Below are 15,896 nucleotides of genomic sequence, written 5' to 3'. Positions count from 1 at the left end.
AGAGACCATTTAAAGGCTCAGGAACCCTTTGCAGGTGTTATGGATTCATTAGCTGATTAGAGTGGGACACTTTGAGCCTAGAATATTGAACCTTTACACACTATTCTAATTTTCTGACATTGTGAATTTGGGGTTTTCATAAGCTGTACGCCATAGTCATCACAATTATACCAAAGTAAGGCTTGACATATCTTGCTTTGCATGTAATGGGTCTGTCTCATATATTAGTTTCACCTTTTGAGTTGACTTACTGAAATAAATGAACATTTGCACAATATTCTAATTTTTCAAGTTTCACCTGTATGTCCTTCGTGAATGTCTCTGATCTCTTTTGAAAGCCATCTTAAGTTTGTTGTGCAAAGCTATCTGTTGTCACAAATTCCAGAATACAGCTATGAACTGAGTTAAAAATATTTCCTTTTAGGTGTCCTGAATGTCAAATTATGTTTTTTTTTTCATTAAATGCACAGTTTATTTTTCATATTATAACAGAATTATTTGATTTTGTTTTCATCTCCTGCATAAATTATATATCTCTGGCAAATCTGCCCATTACTTTCTTTTTTTTCCCCCAAACTAAAAAGTTCCAAAACTGTCTATTTGTACTTGAATAAGGTTGTGCCACAAGAGAAACACAGTAAAGCTTTATAAAATTGTTCACATTTTGTAAGACGATGGATGGAGGTCAGTTCTCCCATTCATAATAGAAGATTTCAGAGTTATACATAAAACCAATAGATAAGAGTTTATATAGGCAAAGGTACTACTTACACCATCTATTAAGAGATGGAATAAACTGTCCAATCAATCTTTCTCAGCATTTCCACTCAGTCACCAGATTCTCCCCTCTTACCTTCTGTTGCATTTCCAGGGCAGCCAGCATGTATCCTGGTGGCTGTTCCCTGGGGATCTGTGGGGGAGCAATAAAAGTCAATTGCTTGACTGCTGAGAGACAGAAAAATTGTGATTCCAGTCAGTGCCCCCAATTCTAATTTCCTCAGTAGTATTTTCTTGGCAAAAGTGAAAAAAAAAAATCAGTGGTTGAGCAGGAGGAGTGGCAAAGCCCACATTCTCTCTCCTCCCCACCCAATTATTTGTGAAGACTGGGCTGGAGAAGAAGCCAGGGAGATGGGCACAGGAATACTTTCTACTGGGAAGCCACCCTCCTTGCAACTCTGGGGAAGATATTGCGAAACCATCTAGTCATTGGTTTGTGTGTATGTGGGGGGGGGGAGGAAACACTTTGACCAAATATTCAAAAGCCCCCAACATCATAGTTTATATTCATTTCATAAATGTGTGTCCAGAATTAAGTTAGTGAAGATTTTTGTGGGTATTTTTAGGGGGACGGTGGAATTGTACCAGGAAAGGAGTGGACAATTGTTTAAGCAATTACACACACACATTCACCATATACCTTATTTTTCTGTTCATGTGACTTGTCTGGTTTTAGTTTGACATGAAGTGTGTGATCCCATCTGCTGTGGTTTATAAACTGTACCTTTTTTTTTTTTTTACTCTATTCTAGTTTATTCAGCGAACCATGATAAAAACAACTATTTTCATAGGGCAATATGTGTGAATTTAGCCATTTCTTCACAAATATGAAGGAAATCTATTGATAGAAGAAACATTGATTATTGTCCCACACATTTCCACACACACACACCCATCCAGTGTTCCAGTTTCAAATGTCTACATCTTCATCTTCAACTCTGCTGGCAGGACACCAGTGATGCAAGGGACTGTAAAGCTTCTTGTATTATTTGCCATAGCCAAATAAATATATAAAGGCAAAGCAAAAGAAAGTGGGATAAGGTTTATTCTTTTGAATATGAGTTTAAAAAAAAGCTCACACTGCCAGTTAAAAATATATAGAACACATATTTAATAGGAAAAGGAATATAGTAAGGAATTCAATAAACACAGTCACCACAGAGGCACTTTTAGAAGAATGCCACAATTATATAAGGCACAAACAATCACTTACAGAATCCATATCTTGCAATTGGACTGTCACTTTAGTTTTACAAAAGGCAGACACAACAATTATCAGAGCAGCAAATGGCTCAACAGCAGTTTAGGTCACTATGTATTTCATTAAAAAATTGTTTTTTAAAAAAAACCACACTACCTTGAAGATTTTTAAATATTTTTAAAGACATTTTAATTTCCTCTGGAACAGAAGCATATCACAGAAGAAAGTTTTAGGGAAGAGATGCTGGAAGGAACGTTATGTGTAATCAACGGTAAAATTTACTTAATGGAAAATTGTAACCTACTTTTAATTGCACTGTTTAGAATGGCAAAGGCACCTGCCTTGTCTCCTGTGGATTAGCTTTTCCAGCACAGATTAAGTACGTGAACATTTGCCTTTCTTAGAATCAAATATTTACTTTTATCATGCTAAAAAACGATCTTCAGTTTTAGAAGCCTGCCTCTTCATACACTATGGATACAAGAGAAAGGTTTTACCCAGGTTTTTAATCTTACGTTGTGGGCTGTGAGCACATTCTTTGAATAGAGAAGTATTCCTCTGGAAAAAGAGACTTTGCAGAAACTAAATGTGCTAGTCTCTTGGTGCATATTTTGATCCATCCATATCCAAATTGGGGTATCATCATATAGTAGAAGTGGCTTTTAAAATTGTCATGTATATGTGATTCATTGTCAGAGTGCATGCACGCGTATGCAAAGCATACGCTGTGACTCCTTCAAATGCCACCTTTAATACACTGCGTAGGGCTTTTGTCTGCTGTTCATTCTAGGACTGGACACACACTTGACATTCAGAAATGCTTAACACTGGCCCAACAAAGCCTATCAAAACTGTGGTTCTATAGTCAAACTGAGATGAGCACCCTGATCAAAAATATGCATACACAGTCCCATTTTTTAAAAATAAATTACATTGTGCCTTTACTGAATCAATGAAGGGTTTTAAAAGCACAATACACTTCCAATAAAATTTAGCAACCACTTATTAAAATATTATTTAAATTAGGCCTTATGTTATTTGCCCTTAATAGGTTATTCAGAAGAAATGATTGTTCTTAGTTTGAAAAGAAATCTCTATCCTGCCTTTTCTGTGAACTTTCTGAAGACATCTAGCTAGCCAATTCACATCAAGAGACTGCTTCACTGAATGGGCCTTCTTTGGTCTGGGGATGTAACAAGACAATTCATATACTTTTTGCCTGTCATGTATACAATCTTACACTTCTTTTTCAGTAAAGAAGATTTATAAATGACACTAAATACTTCGTTCAAAAATGCTTTGTTAAAAGTGAACAAAATATCTCAGAATCCACAGTTGGAATCATAAACAGTAGAACTATGCTTCAACTCAAAGTGAAATCTGAAACTTGTGGAAAGGAGAAATTTGGGATAATGTTTAACTCACTCCAAGTAGGACACATGTTTATAACCTACCTAATCCTTGTTTCTGAAACTTCCATGAAGCTTTGCTGCAATATATAATTTAGGAGTTCCATCACACTGCAAAGAGCAGAATGTCACCATGGCAACCATATCAAAAACTGGAACAAGAATTAAAATCTTTGGATGTTTCATGTCTTGGTAAGACAAATATGCTTGGTGACATTATCCTCATTCCTATTTTACCTTACCCCTCCTTCAGTTAGTTTCCAAGTTATATTTCTCCTCCTTTCCCTTCTTCTCCTTTTACTTTCCTTTCACAGCATACATGTTATATTCTAGTCTTTTATTTTATTTAGAGGCTATAGTTTTTCAACTGTTTTAGTTATTTTTTAACCCTTCTCCATTTATTTTCCCCCAATCATTAATTAGTTTCTGCTTTTAAAATCTTATAATTTTAAATAATATAGTTGTGTGTGCGTGTTTGTGTATCTTTGTTATGTTAGTTCAGAGATAGAAGGAAGAAACACACACTGGAGTTTGTTTTTCATAACCTTAACCCTGAACTGGGAACAAACTCTCCCTTTAGGATAATCCAAGGAAGTCTGAGTTATTTCTAGAATCAAAGTACTGGCCAGAAATCAGGTTGGATGGTTTCTGCTCATCCCAAATAAAGCCCTGCTCTCCTTCCGGCAGCTCTGAAAGGCGGATTGCCTGAAGGCAGGGAAAGTGAGAGAAAAGCTATATTTAGATCCAGGGCAGCTTCTGATTTTGTTTCTCCTTTTCCAACAAGCAAAGGTGGCAAACACTTGGTGAACTTTGATGTCTGTGTTTCAGATGCTGTCTTTGGTTTCCCCACAGCAACTTTTTGTACTCTTTCCATTCATTGATTTCTCTCATTGGACTGAGGTGATTATGCAGTGTAAGTTACACTGAAGTATTGGGACTTGCTTCTGAGAAATGTTATAAAAACATAGAGGTAGAAAGACCAAAAGTTCATTCAGTTCAGCCTTTTGCCTGAAGGCAGGATCTTCCACAAAAAATCCATAGATCAACTTATGCAATTCAGACCGTACATCTGAAACTAAGAGGTAAGAATTTTCTATTTTTGCTCGACAATGAGAAGCGGTTTCATTTTCTGTATAAATAACAGCTTCTACCCATCTCAGAAAATGAGGAATCAAAGAAAGTGACAAATGAAATAAATAATGAAATATGTTCCCAATCTTTGTCAAACATTTTCGTGCTTGTCAAAAAAAAAAAAAAAGCAAAAGGAATTGTTGCAAGCGAATTTCTGTAACTACAACCTCAGAGCTTAGCTACAAATGCAACAGACTCCCTAAACAGAATCCTATTTAATCACATGTGTTATATCTGGGTTCTATTTTTTCCTCACTTCAACTCCTGCCAAGAATTTAAAGGCTGCATTCTTACTCACAAGCATATCCAATATACCATTAGAAGAGAATATGTGTAGCTCAGGGTTGAACTGTGGAGTCCCTGGGGTTCTCTGAGCTTGGTTGTTTTCTTGCAAATGTTTCATTACCAGCTAGGTAACATAGCCAGCTAATGAAACATTTGCAAGAAAACAACCAAGCTCAGAGAGCCCCAGGGACTCCGCATATCCAATATAGGTAAATGTTTATTAAGTCAAGTACAGCCTTCCCCAACCTAATGCCCTCCTGATGTCTTGATGTGCACAAATCCAAGAATTCCCCACCAGCATGTCTTCTCTTGTGGCATTATAGTGGAACAAACCACAAACTGTCAGGTTCTTCAAGTAGTTGGTTTAAAATTTAAAATCTCAGCAATTATACAATAATTCCTTGGCAGCTGAATGCCATTTATTAATACTCAGGTTGGTATTTTAAGAAACCCCAAGCTTAAGTCTGAATACCAAACATGTGGCTTCTTTGTTATCTAATATCACTAAAATAATAAGTGACATCAGTAGTTGTACATTTTCCTAGTGCTGTCTCATATCAGCGGGTAGACAGTGCACTGATATAATAATGCTGTGATGTCATCACTGAAGCTGAGATGTTACCCCATATGTTGCTTGTGATGGATGTTAAGGACAGGGAAGAAAGAGGCACAAATCAATGTCAGGTCCTTGATGTAGTTTACTTTGATCCTTTCCTTTGCATCTTTGATTCTTTCCTTTGCATCTTTATTTAAAATGATTTCATGTAACAGATCTGGGAGAATCCTGTGTCTGAGACTTTGGAGAGTCTCTGCTAACTGGAACATGCTATGGGATAGCCCAGTCTTCTCCAACTTGGCACCCTCCAGATAATTCTTGGAATTCCCAAATTTTAGCCATGTTTCTAAAGTTACTGATACTGTTCAAGCCATTAAAGGGCATAAGTCTGGAAAAACTAGATTGTTATTTTTATTACATAGTTACATGCAGTACTTGTTCTTTTTTCAGACTCAGAAGTAAGCATGGGACTCAAACAAATCCAGACCTTCCACATCTACAATCGGCATATTAAAAACACCCTCACTGAAGCTAAGATGCTTCTCCCTTACTCCCACCCCCCAATGTAAACTGAAAATGCAGGATTTTTGATATTCCTGAGTCCTTGTCTAGACTAGCTCCTTTTATAAGAATGACACAGAGAAAAAAATATGTTACAGTATGCTACTTATTAAATGAATACTAATCTTCAGTGTGACCCTGACAAAGCCCAATTTTATTAAATGTGTTTGTATGCAGTACAATGTGTCAGTATGATTTCAAACTGTAGCATCTGATTATCAGAGTACCTAATTTAGAAATACTAAACAGTGCAATTCTAAGTATGCTCATTCAGAACTAGAGCCATTTCAATGAAATTTGCTTCCTATGAAGTCTGTACCCTCTCTGATGATCATGTGAGAAGGCCAATCCAAGAAGAGTCAAGTAGGAAGAGGACAAATCTACCCTAGAGGTTTGTTTTACCTGCAGAAAGGTCCATTGATATAAATCTACCACTAGCAGTATGCTTGCCAAAAACAGTTTTTCTAGAAATAAGATCAACTTGAGGTCCACTGGATCCAAAGCTTTTCTCTTTCTCAGCAGACCCCCAGGATCAGGCCACTTACTACATTAGCAAATAGCCATTGGAACAAGGAAAAAAGATAAGTTCATTTCCTGCCACCACCTCTTCATTAGTTGATACAGTAAGAAATCAGTGAAGAACTATCATATTACTTCCCACCCGACATAGGATTGCTTTGTCATCTCTTTAATAACCAACATTTAAACAGTTTATCACAGTTTCCATCAATAAAGTTTGATACTAAAACAGTATGACAGTGCTGAACAAAGTAGTTTACAATTTTTGCTGTAAAGTGTCAGATACTAAGCTAAAACTCTGTAAATCTTTTGCAGACCCAACTCATAAGCCACGGAGTTGGGAGAAAGAGAAATCTGCTTGTCTTCTCCTTCTCCAAAAAATTGCTCCTGGCTCTTGAAAGAACATAGGAAAAGTCTCCAAAAGGTCTACTGAAGAAGGAAGAAAGGCTAATGGGAAAAAGAAAAGAACTTTATCTCCCTGAAATTGGATCCTGGGGAGAGTCTTGAAGTCTTGTGCTTTTCTTTGTAATCACAAGAGGCTCACAGAATTATGAAATAGTAAGAATAATTAATAGACACAGAAACAACAGCAGTAGAAGGCATACATTAAGCTACTTAGTTTTGGTATTCTATTTCAGTAAAAAATATTATTCAGCACACTCTTTGGAAATCATGGAGCTATTAGGAAAAAATAATAATAGGTTAGGTACATGCAAAACCTGAATTATCTGAGTCAAAGAGAAAGATCACTTCATCTGGACTGCAGTTTATGCTGACTTTTACCTCTTTAAGAAGCAACCCTAACCCTGAAAAAGACTGAAAATATCCTGCAAATGGCATAACCAAAGCACATAGCTTAACTTTTGTCAGCAGGTTACTGACTTTCAGAGGGAGAAATCCAACAGTCTTAATTTCCTATTAATTTCTGTGATTAATTAACTGGCAATTCATTCTGGGCCAGAAAATGGGATTATGTTTTACTATTCTAAGTAATACTAAAACATACTCCCATTTTCTGGCCCAGAATGAAGGGCTTAGGGCCCTTTCCTCCAGTGCATGGATGCTTCCAGAGCCCACTTGAATATTATCAAACAAGGAGTCAAAACATGATATTAAGACATCCTTTCAATCTACCAAAATATGTTAATATCAGGTGGGAAATGAAGGGGTCTGATCCAAAAGCAGATTTATTTATTTTTTTGCCTTTCTAATGATGTAAACATTTTTCAAAATTACACCTTTTTATGTCTGTCTGTCTCTAAGGAATATTTGAGTATGATGATTTTTCTTAGAAGGATATTGTGTTTGCTTGGGTCCTCAGGAAGGACGTATGAAACTCTTACTATGTTTTAAGGTAACTTTCAAATAGTAAGAGCTTGTAAATTCACAATCCAGTTAATCACAAGATTGGGAATAGATACATCTCAATGAACAGGATGATTATAAGTCCCTTTAATATTGATTCTTTTAGTCTAAGCATGACTAAATTTGCTTCTAAATCAATATCCATTGCAGAAATTGGAATTCTGAAAAAAGGCATTCAATTAAAAAAACCCAAAAATATCCATCCATCATAGTCAAGGAGATAAATTATGAAGAGAATGAAATATATTTCTTGACATACCAAAAGGTTAGTGAAATCCTAGGGAGCTGTTTCATGGGCCAGGCACAGATACACAAATTCTTCCATTTGCTATAAACTGGTCCTAGATAATGGTCTGATTAAGATATATTCAAAGATTGGTCTCAATGTTGCAATTTCCTGTTGCATTCAAGGTAAAGATGACCTGATGCAACAGAGGACAGACCTTCTACACTTTTCAGTTTTTATTTAGTAGAGAAACCACTGGGAGATTTTCATCCAGCTTTTTACTAATTTCTTTTCTTTTCTTTTTTGCAAACCATAGTATCAAAAGAGAAGGAAAATGATGCTAATGAACATAGACCTATAAATCCACACCAAACAGTGCTGTTGGAATTTATTTATTGACATCTTCTCACTTACTCAACAATCTCCCCTAACAATGGGAGAACAAGGGTGGATTCACAAAAGTATTTTTTTCCTATTGAGCAATATTTTTGGCTGCCAGACTATCTTACAACAAGATTTATGCAGGCTTTGGTTTTATAAAACAAAGAAAACAAATGTGAATAATTGAGTTCCAGGCAACTATATTATTTTTATGGCAGCCAAATTGTGTACTGCCTTTGGAAAGAAATATTGGACCCTGTCACAAGATCCAAGACACCTTGAACTAATAGACAGGATAATAGAGAATTGCAATCATCAGTATAAATGAGAGGAAAATGATTTAGTTAATGTATACAAATCTGCAGACCAAAATATATAGTTTCCTATTAGCACATCTGTTTTCACTTCTGCACTAGGAGATCCTTTTTATAGGCAAAGAGCCCAGCTGCAGCCACTGATGTAAAGAAAATAGAGAATCCCATCAATTTCAGTAGTCCAGGAACAGAAGGCAAGTTCCTTTCCCAAAATGTTGTAGCTATTGGCAGGGCTGGCACTTCCTGGATGGAAGAACGTTCACAATTAGTGGGGGCTCATTCCCCCCCCCCCAGAATAGTGTACCAGAAAACAATAACAAAGCACAGCTTCCTTGTGTTAAACAGTTCCATACAGTTTTCTGATACAGTTGGAGTAGGAATGATTAAGGTAGTTTGGTCCACATTTTTCAAGCAGGATTACTTCACACTACTCAGACTAATACACAGATTAGATGTTATTATCCTTCTGACTGCAAGTTTCATGTTTCGAGCAACTGTCAACTAAACATTTGAGGGGCTGTTGCGGACAAAAATAAATATATGTACACACACACACACACACACACATGCGTGCACACACACAGATATGTTTTTAATCACACCCCCAGACATCTTTAATCCTTGGAGGAATTCTGTTCTCCATCCCTTGGCCTGCAAAATGCTGTTACGTGGCAACATGGAACCAGATCTTTTCTGAGATTGCACCTGCCCGTGGAATGATCTTCCCATTGTGGTGCACAAGGCCAAATACAGTAGTGTTAGCCTTCCCCAAGTAATATCACTATTGAATATTTGCTTCTTGTTTAAGCTTTAAACTGCTGCAGCTTTCCCAAGATCATGCAGCAGTTGCATGCAAGGCATCTAAAAATTATCCATGCTAGGATAGTGCATGGTTCATAAATGATGTGAAGTGCTTCAGGCCCCATGTGAGCAGCTTTGTCAGTGTCAGATTTATTTTTAGGATTCTGCATGACCCTGATGAAAAGATTACACTACTTTGAGGACTCTAAACAGATTTTCATGGAAGCCTGAAAAAAGTCAAGCTGCTTAATGAATAGCAGGAAGGTGCTATGCGCACACAAGGTCCAAAAGCCTTCTTTCAAATCATTTTTGAACTAAGCACGGCCCTAATCTAAACAGACACACATTGCAAAAACTGTACTTATATTCTTAATTTATAGTGGAGAAGTGGAGTTCAGAAATCATTTATTTATTTACAAAAGCTATTTAGCACCTCAAACCAATTGGTGGTTTACAATATGGGCTATCATGGCTATTGTTAAAGGCATATTGTTGGTGAGATTTAAACTATATCCCTGAAATGAACTCACTATAGCTCATTTGTTAAGTTCAGGATTGACAGAGTGAGAACCAAATCATTCCTTTCCACATGGCCCTTTCTCTAATTCTAGGTATTAATGACAGAATATTGGCATGTACCACTGACACATATGAAGATGATGCCCATGAGGACACCAGTCAGGGAAGGACCACTGCATTCACTACTAAAGTCTTCTCAATCCCCATCCCCACAGACTCCTTGATCCAGCTTCAAGAGCAGCCCAGTTTCCTTTGTGAAGGACATAACCTCAGAACAGAGGCTCCATCCCATTGTCAGCCTACTGAGAGGCAGGCTGAAATCAGATCAAAATGATCCAGCAGGTGAGTCATTTCTTCCATTCGAAAATGGAAGAAAACTTCCTATGCAAACATTCTGTGCCACACGGAGGAGGAGCCTAAGGGAGGTGAGTGACCTGCAGGGCTCCAGGACCACCTCCTCCCATCCAGCAGTGGGGCTCTGTCTCTCTGTGGCCTTTTCTGCTGTGTCTACCAGAAAGACAAGAAAGTGGCTTGGCACCCAAAATGTTTCTTTTTTTGGCACTAACTACTGACCTAATGGAATACCTTTGAACAGGTTGTTCTTTCCCCTGGTAACTTCTACGCAACGTGTCAGCGCCTCCCACCACACTGATCTCAGCCTCTTTTGCCTTCCCTACCTCCTTCTTCTCGGATGTATCTGCTTCTCTCCCCTACTGCCAAGTACCTGGGCCAACTGCTGATGCTGCTGTCAAAATAAGGAGCAGGCAAGGGAAATGCAATTCTTCTTCATTTCTGTTGCCTGCCTCTTTCCCCCTGGGCAAGCACAGAAACTTAGCTTTTTCTGCTCCTCTCTTCTTTCACAACAATTCTCTTTCTCTGAGCTTGCTGGAGAACACTGCTGTGGGCCCTGATTACTAGGGCACTGTTGACAACTCTCTGTTGCTGTTGCTAGCTGCTGGTGGTACTCAGTAACATCCTCCCCTATGGGAGGGCAGTGACACTCTACCAGGCTTCTTCCTCAGAATTGATGAGAAGAATACTGTGGGGGGGGGTAACAGTTCTCCAGTTGGCAAATTTTCCTCCAGCCTTGAGGTTGGGAGGAAAACACAAAGCTTTGGGCATGTGGAAGACACCTAAAGTGGACATATTATTAGTTTGTTAGTAGCAGAATATGTGTGGTGGGTGGCAGAAGTGGAGGATTCCCCAGGTTATAGTCCTGCACTATTTCACATCATCATCAACATCAAATAAAAAGTTGCATACTTACAAGTGATTCTGGTTCTGATTTCCATATTTCTCCTGAATATCTTCCCATAGAGTGTAGTACCTAAAAAGAGGTGATTTAAGTCTTAAGGACAAAACAATCAAATAAAAAACAACACAGCTTTTCCACTGTCCATTAAGATATCTTGTTTCTGGCCAAAGTGTAAAAACTCTGCATTATAGGCACTGTAAATATGCAAATCGTATTGACATAAATGAGAGTTACATAAAAGTGCAAATTAATGTGAATTCATTAAAAAAAAAAATAAGACAACAAGCCAGGTCAGATTCATTTGCACAAATCTCTTTTTGACATAACAAACATGACACTGGACTCCTCATCCACATAGCAATCTATGCATTTTTAAAATACATTATTTTGAATGACTAACTCAGAATCATGCAGCCTTATCTTCATACCTAGTGTTCAGTTTCCTATTCTCTGTCCATTACGATGGAGACTTATTCTAAATCATCAGCACCAGAAGTCATACTACCATCAGAACTTTAGGGCTTGATTGAGCAAGGCCAGGATTTCCAGAGAGAGGCTCAGTCGAAGCCCCTCTTTTGATATTCTGATGCCTTATTAAGAACATTCTGTTTGCCATATTCTGGGATTGATTTGAGTCCTAAATATACATATGCACATCCAGCTTCTTTGGTTTTAGCTTTTGACATTTAGTGCTTATTGCTTGCTTGTTTTTATTATAAATTTAATAAATCATATATCTTTAACTGGAAGTCATGCAAACCGACTTGAGGATGTTTTGGGTTGGAAAGACAAATTAAACCAAAGAATCATCATGAAAATGTATGTAAAATAAATTTGATGCAACCCACTCCCTACCTCTCTGGCTGCTCTTTCTCCAGCCTGAACAGCACCTTCCATGTAGCCACTCCATTCTGAAGCTGTCTCAGTCCCTGCAAAGAAGATCCTCCCAGCTGGCTCACGAAGAATCCTTTGAAAGCAAGGGCAGAACATGAAATGCCTGAGGGACACATTCCTCTGATTGTAAACCATGCAAAATTATTCCTAATATTAGCACATTCATGGCATAACCTATGATCTATTATTTCTGATCAACTTGAAACTTTCTCCACAATATTCAGGGCAAAGTTAGATGTGATGTTAATTGAATGCAATAAACATGCACATTCTCCCTGGCCCTTGAAGCCTCTATTTGTAAGAGAGGAAAGAGTCTCTGTTGGCAGAAATGGAAACTTTTCTTTAATGCAGTGATATGCAGACTGGAGGATGCAGATTGTAATGGTTGCTGAAGCATTATAATGCACTGCCAATTCTTCCCCACCTCCACCTCCACGTTTCTCCTGAAAAACTGGCTAAAAAAATTCAGCTCTAGCCCTTCCAGTGGCTGTCACCATCTTCAGTGGAAGGCCTACTGTAATATAAAGGCTGAAGCTGACAAGGAGAGAATCAGACCAGTTCAGGCCAGCCTGAACTGTTGAGTAGATATGGAGCAGATGTATTTCTATCTCAAGGTTGAGAAAAGAAAGGCCCAACATCCATTGAAGGGTAGGAAGACAAGGTTTAAGATTCAGATCCAGATGGCCCCAACCCTATTAGCCTTTTGTAAGGCTGTGAAGACCTGACCATTTCTTCAGGCATTCAGGACAGGAAGCTAGACTAGCTCTGTTGTTGATGTGTTTTTATGATTAGAAGGTGTCCTGGGGTGCCATGGGTTATTGTTCTAATTGTTGGGTTTTAATCTTTGTATACCACCCAGAGTCACTTTTGGATAGCCATATAAATTATTTAAATGTATATATAGGGCCACTCTCTCTTTCTCTTCTTTCTCTGCAATAAAGCAATATAAAGCCTGTGAAGCTTCTGCAGTTATAAAGTCCCTGAATGCAGAATTGAATTACTGGAAGAGTAAAAATTTGCAGCCAAGCCTAGTCTGAAGTCTGATAGCCAAATGAGAGAATGAATTGCAGCCCTAGCTTCAAGAATCCAAGGTTCTTTAAGAGATATCCACAATTTATTACTAAGCTGTGTTTTTAAAGAGTTAGGATAAAATTTATTAAATATATGAACAGAGAATAATCATATTAAGCTTCATTAAACTTAATTACATTTAAATGTAAACAAAATAAAACCATATCAAATTTAGTTTTTGCACTGGACCCAGTTAATACTTTTTGGAATGCAGCCTACTTTATGCGATCTGAAAGCAATATGTGGCGCTCACCCACGAAAAAGCTGTGGATAGTTGTGATAGGAGTATTCATGCAGCCTAAATATATTTCCCAATTACAAATGCATTATCTTGTTGCATCTGTTGTCTTTATACATCTACAAAATGCCATCATCATTCTGATAATAAGTATTTAACTAATACTGCAATCATTTGAACAGTTCCCAGGAGTTATTCCTATAGAGCAAGTTAAACCAATTTCTTTGAATTAGAACATGAAGTCCTTCACATTCTTCATTAACCCCTTAATTGTAACATCCTTACTTATGGTTATCATACCTTCCATACTGGGTCATTATTCCTGGTGGGAAATAAGCTGTATAGCATCCTCCAGAATATTGCTCTTCACACCAGTTCTTCTCTTCATAGTGCACTGGCTACACAAACAGCATTAACAAATGGTGAAAAGGGACAAAAAGAAAATACTTTATAAAACAAATAGAAAACATTGGATCAATTAATTTCCCATGTCACCACTTCCAAAGATATAAACTTAAAGTAGGTTTATACTGTAAAAGATGATAGGAAGCAAGAGATAGTATAAAAGTTAAACCATCTTTGTTCCCAGTAATTAGAAATCTGTATAAAAGATACACAAACATAGCATCTCCTTATTATGCTTAGTACTTTTTAAACATAGTGTACTTCAACATGCATTGATGTGGGCAGAATTTGTAACATTCCCAAGAAGATCTCACAAAGGAATGTACTCAAATGAGTTGGGCATTTTCCTTGATCTCAAATGGGCAACTCAGGTAGCTATTGATATAAAACTTTCAAACTATGTGGAGCTTCTGTCCTGGCATTTACAGGAAGGTTTTCTTTTAATGTTAAGTCCTAGACATAAAATGGGATGGATGTCCACTTGCTGAAAGCAAAATGGACAAGTCAGACTAGCTGTTTTGTCAAGACAAGCTATACCTTACAGAGCAAATCCATTACTCTGTATCAGTTTGCTTCTTATGCTTTAACTCTTTCTCACATGCTATTTTTTAAAAATGCAATCATCTTTCTTTTTTCAGGAAAGAGAATACAAATCCCAAGAACAGGTTCTATTGAAACTTGCTTTTCTTCATATGGAAATTCCTCACAAAACTATGTGAAGGAGGCAGAATGTTTACTGAATAAAAACTTCATCTACAAGTCCTCTTATATTTTAGTACAATACTCTTTCATTTCCCCTCCTTCCCCATTTCCAGCTCGTTGTATATGAGTGGTACAAGAATACTCTATTAAAATTATCAACCATTGAGTTAGCATTTTCATGTTTTCATTTTTGTAAGCTATCAGCTTAAATTGTTTAATTTATTTCTCTTGAATTAAAGTGGACTAAAGAATGTCTCTCATTTTGAAGCATAAAATAATTTCTGAATCCTCCCTGAATATGCACTCGTCAGCTTCCTCATCTACCCAATTTACACAATTGTGGCAAACCCCAGGGGCATTTTGACAATAATAAATAATTAAATTTGCATCCACTTTTGGGCTTGTCCTGACCTGACCTGTGACTGGAATCAATCATTATCTTGCAATTTAGCTTCAGTTTTGCTTCTCCAGCTGTAGGCACACTGAACATATCTGCTACATTTTTATGAATGCTATTTTTTAAAAACTTATATACAATATTTTATCGGAAATTAAGTTCTTACATGTAAGGCTTCTTGTGTTCCCAGCACCTTTGCATAGAGCTCACAGATCCGTGTTTTCCTGTGGAAGAAATATTAATGAGATATACATTACCCCTCTGGAAATACTTTATGAAGGTAAAGTATCATCTCAGTTTGGATTTTAGCACATATTTTAAGATTTGCCAATGATTTGTGTTTGCAAGGATTGGAGTGTATTTTAGAAACTGCCTTCCACAGTCCTTTTTTTGTCAAAGCCAAGCTTCTTAGAAACTGAACACACATATAAATGGTTTTTGCAGTCTGCATGTGTGTTGTTAACTGGAAGAGAAATCAGAACTACAAACAGATCCTTGTATTTGCCTGGGACCTGGGACCATCATTGAAAATGTTGCAAATGACTGCTCAAAGATGAGTGGGAGTTTCTGCTTCCAAGAAGGATTCCATTTGTGCATCGTAGGCTGCCTTTTATCACATGAATCCGGTGCTTCCTACAAGCTGGTTCCACAAATGACTCTTTTCCAACTGCTTACCCAAAATCAATACTTAGTATCCATGCATAATCCCTATTTAGACAGACTTCCTAAATATGATCCTTGGGGAACTGGGAAGGTCTAAACTAAGCACATGACCCAGAAGGGAGCAGAGTTGTTTCTACAGTGCAGTTAGTATTATCAATGTAATCCTTAGCCAGATAATTAACTATGCATCAAACCAAATATTTTTATCTTAGGTGAGACAAAATGA

At 37.3% G+C, this 15,896-nt stretch overlaps 1 protein-coding gene and 1 long non-coding RNA gene across 4 annotated transcripts in view; one reads left to right on the top strand and one right to left on the bottom strand.

Moving 5' to 3' along the window:
- Window positions 1-15,896, bottom strand: part of LOC103061946 (amine oxidase [flavin-containing] B-like) — a 77,346-nt gene that overhangs the window by 21,479 nt on the left and 39,971 nt on the right. For 2 of the 3 annotated variants that reach the window (XR_015796810.1, XM_088144741.1), the window contains exons 11-15: window positions 15,174-15,231; window positions 13,804-13,901; window positions 12,156-12,267; window positions 11,313-11,372; window positions 854-910 (exon numbers count right to left, since the gene is read on the bottom strand). Coding sequence is in view for 2 of the 3 variants with exons in the window: in XM_088144741.1 (XP_088000867.1) it covers window positions 854-910; window positions 11,313-11,372; window positions 12,156-12,267; window positions 13,804-13,901; window positions 15,174-15,231 (385 nt within the window). In the remaining variant the exon portion in view is untranslated. Of the gene's footprint in view, window positions 1-853; window positions 911-7,625; window positions 8,969-11,312; window positions 11,373-12,155; window positions 12,268-13,803; window positions 13,902-15,173; window positions 15,232-15,896 lie in introns of those variants that run through there. The other variant, XM_088144740.1, reaches the window with a different exon arrangement.
- LOC112542855 (uncharacterized) lies at window positions 4,330-15,160 on the top strand. Its single transcript, XR_003086429.2, has 3 exons — window positions 4,330-4,469; window positions 10,261-10,387; window positions 14,547-15,160. It is a non-coding gene; the product is annotated as an uncharacterized LOC112542855 (long non-coding RNA).

Source organism: Python bivittatus, unplaced genomic scaffold, assembly GCF_059951505.1.
Source record: "Python bivittatus isolate LINGU-HERP-01145 unplaced genomic scaffold, Pbiv_v1 ctg000350_np1212, whole genome shotgun sequence".
NCBI classification, from domain to species: domain Eukaryota; kingdom Metazoa; phylum Chordata; class Lepidosauria; order Squamata; family Pythonidae; genus Python; species Python bivittatus.
Note: the sequence above shows the minus strand (reverse complement) of the source record. Positions and strands in the feature narration are given on the sequence as shown.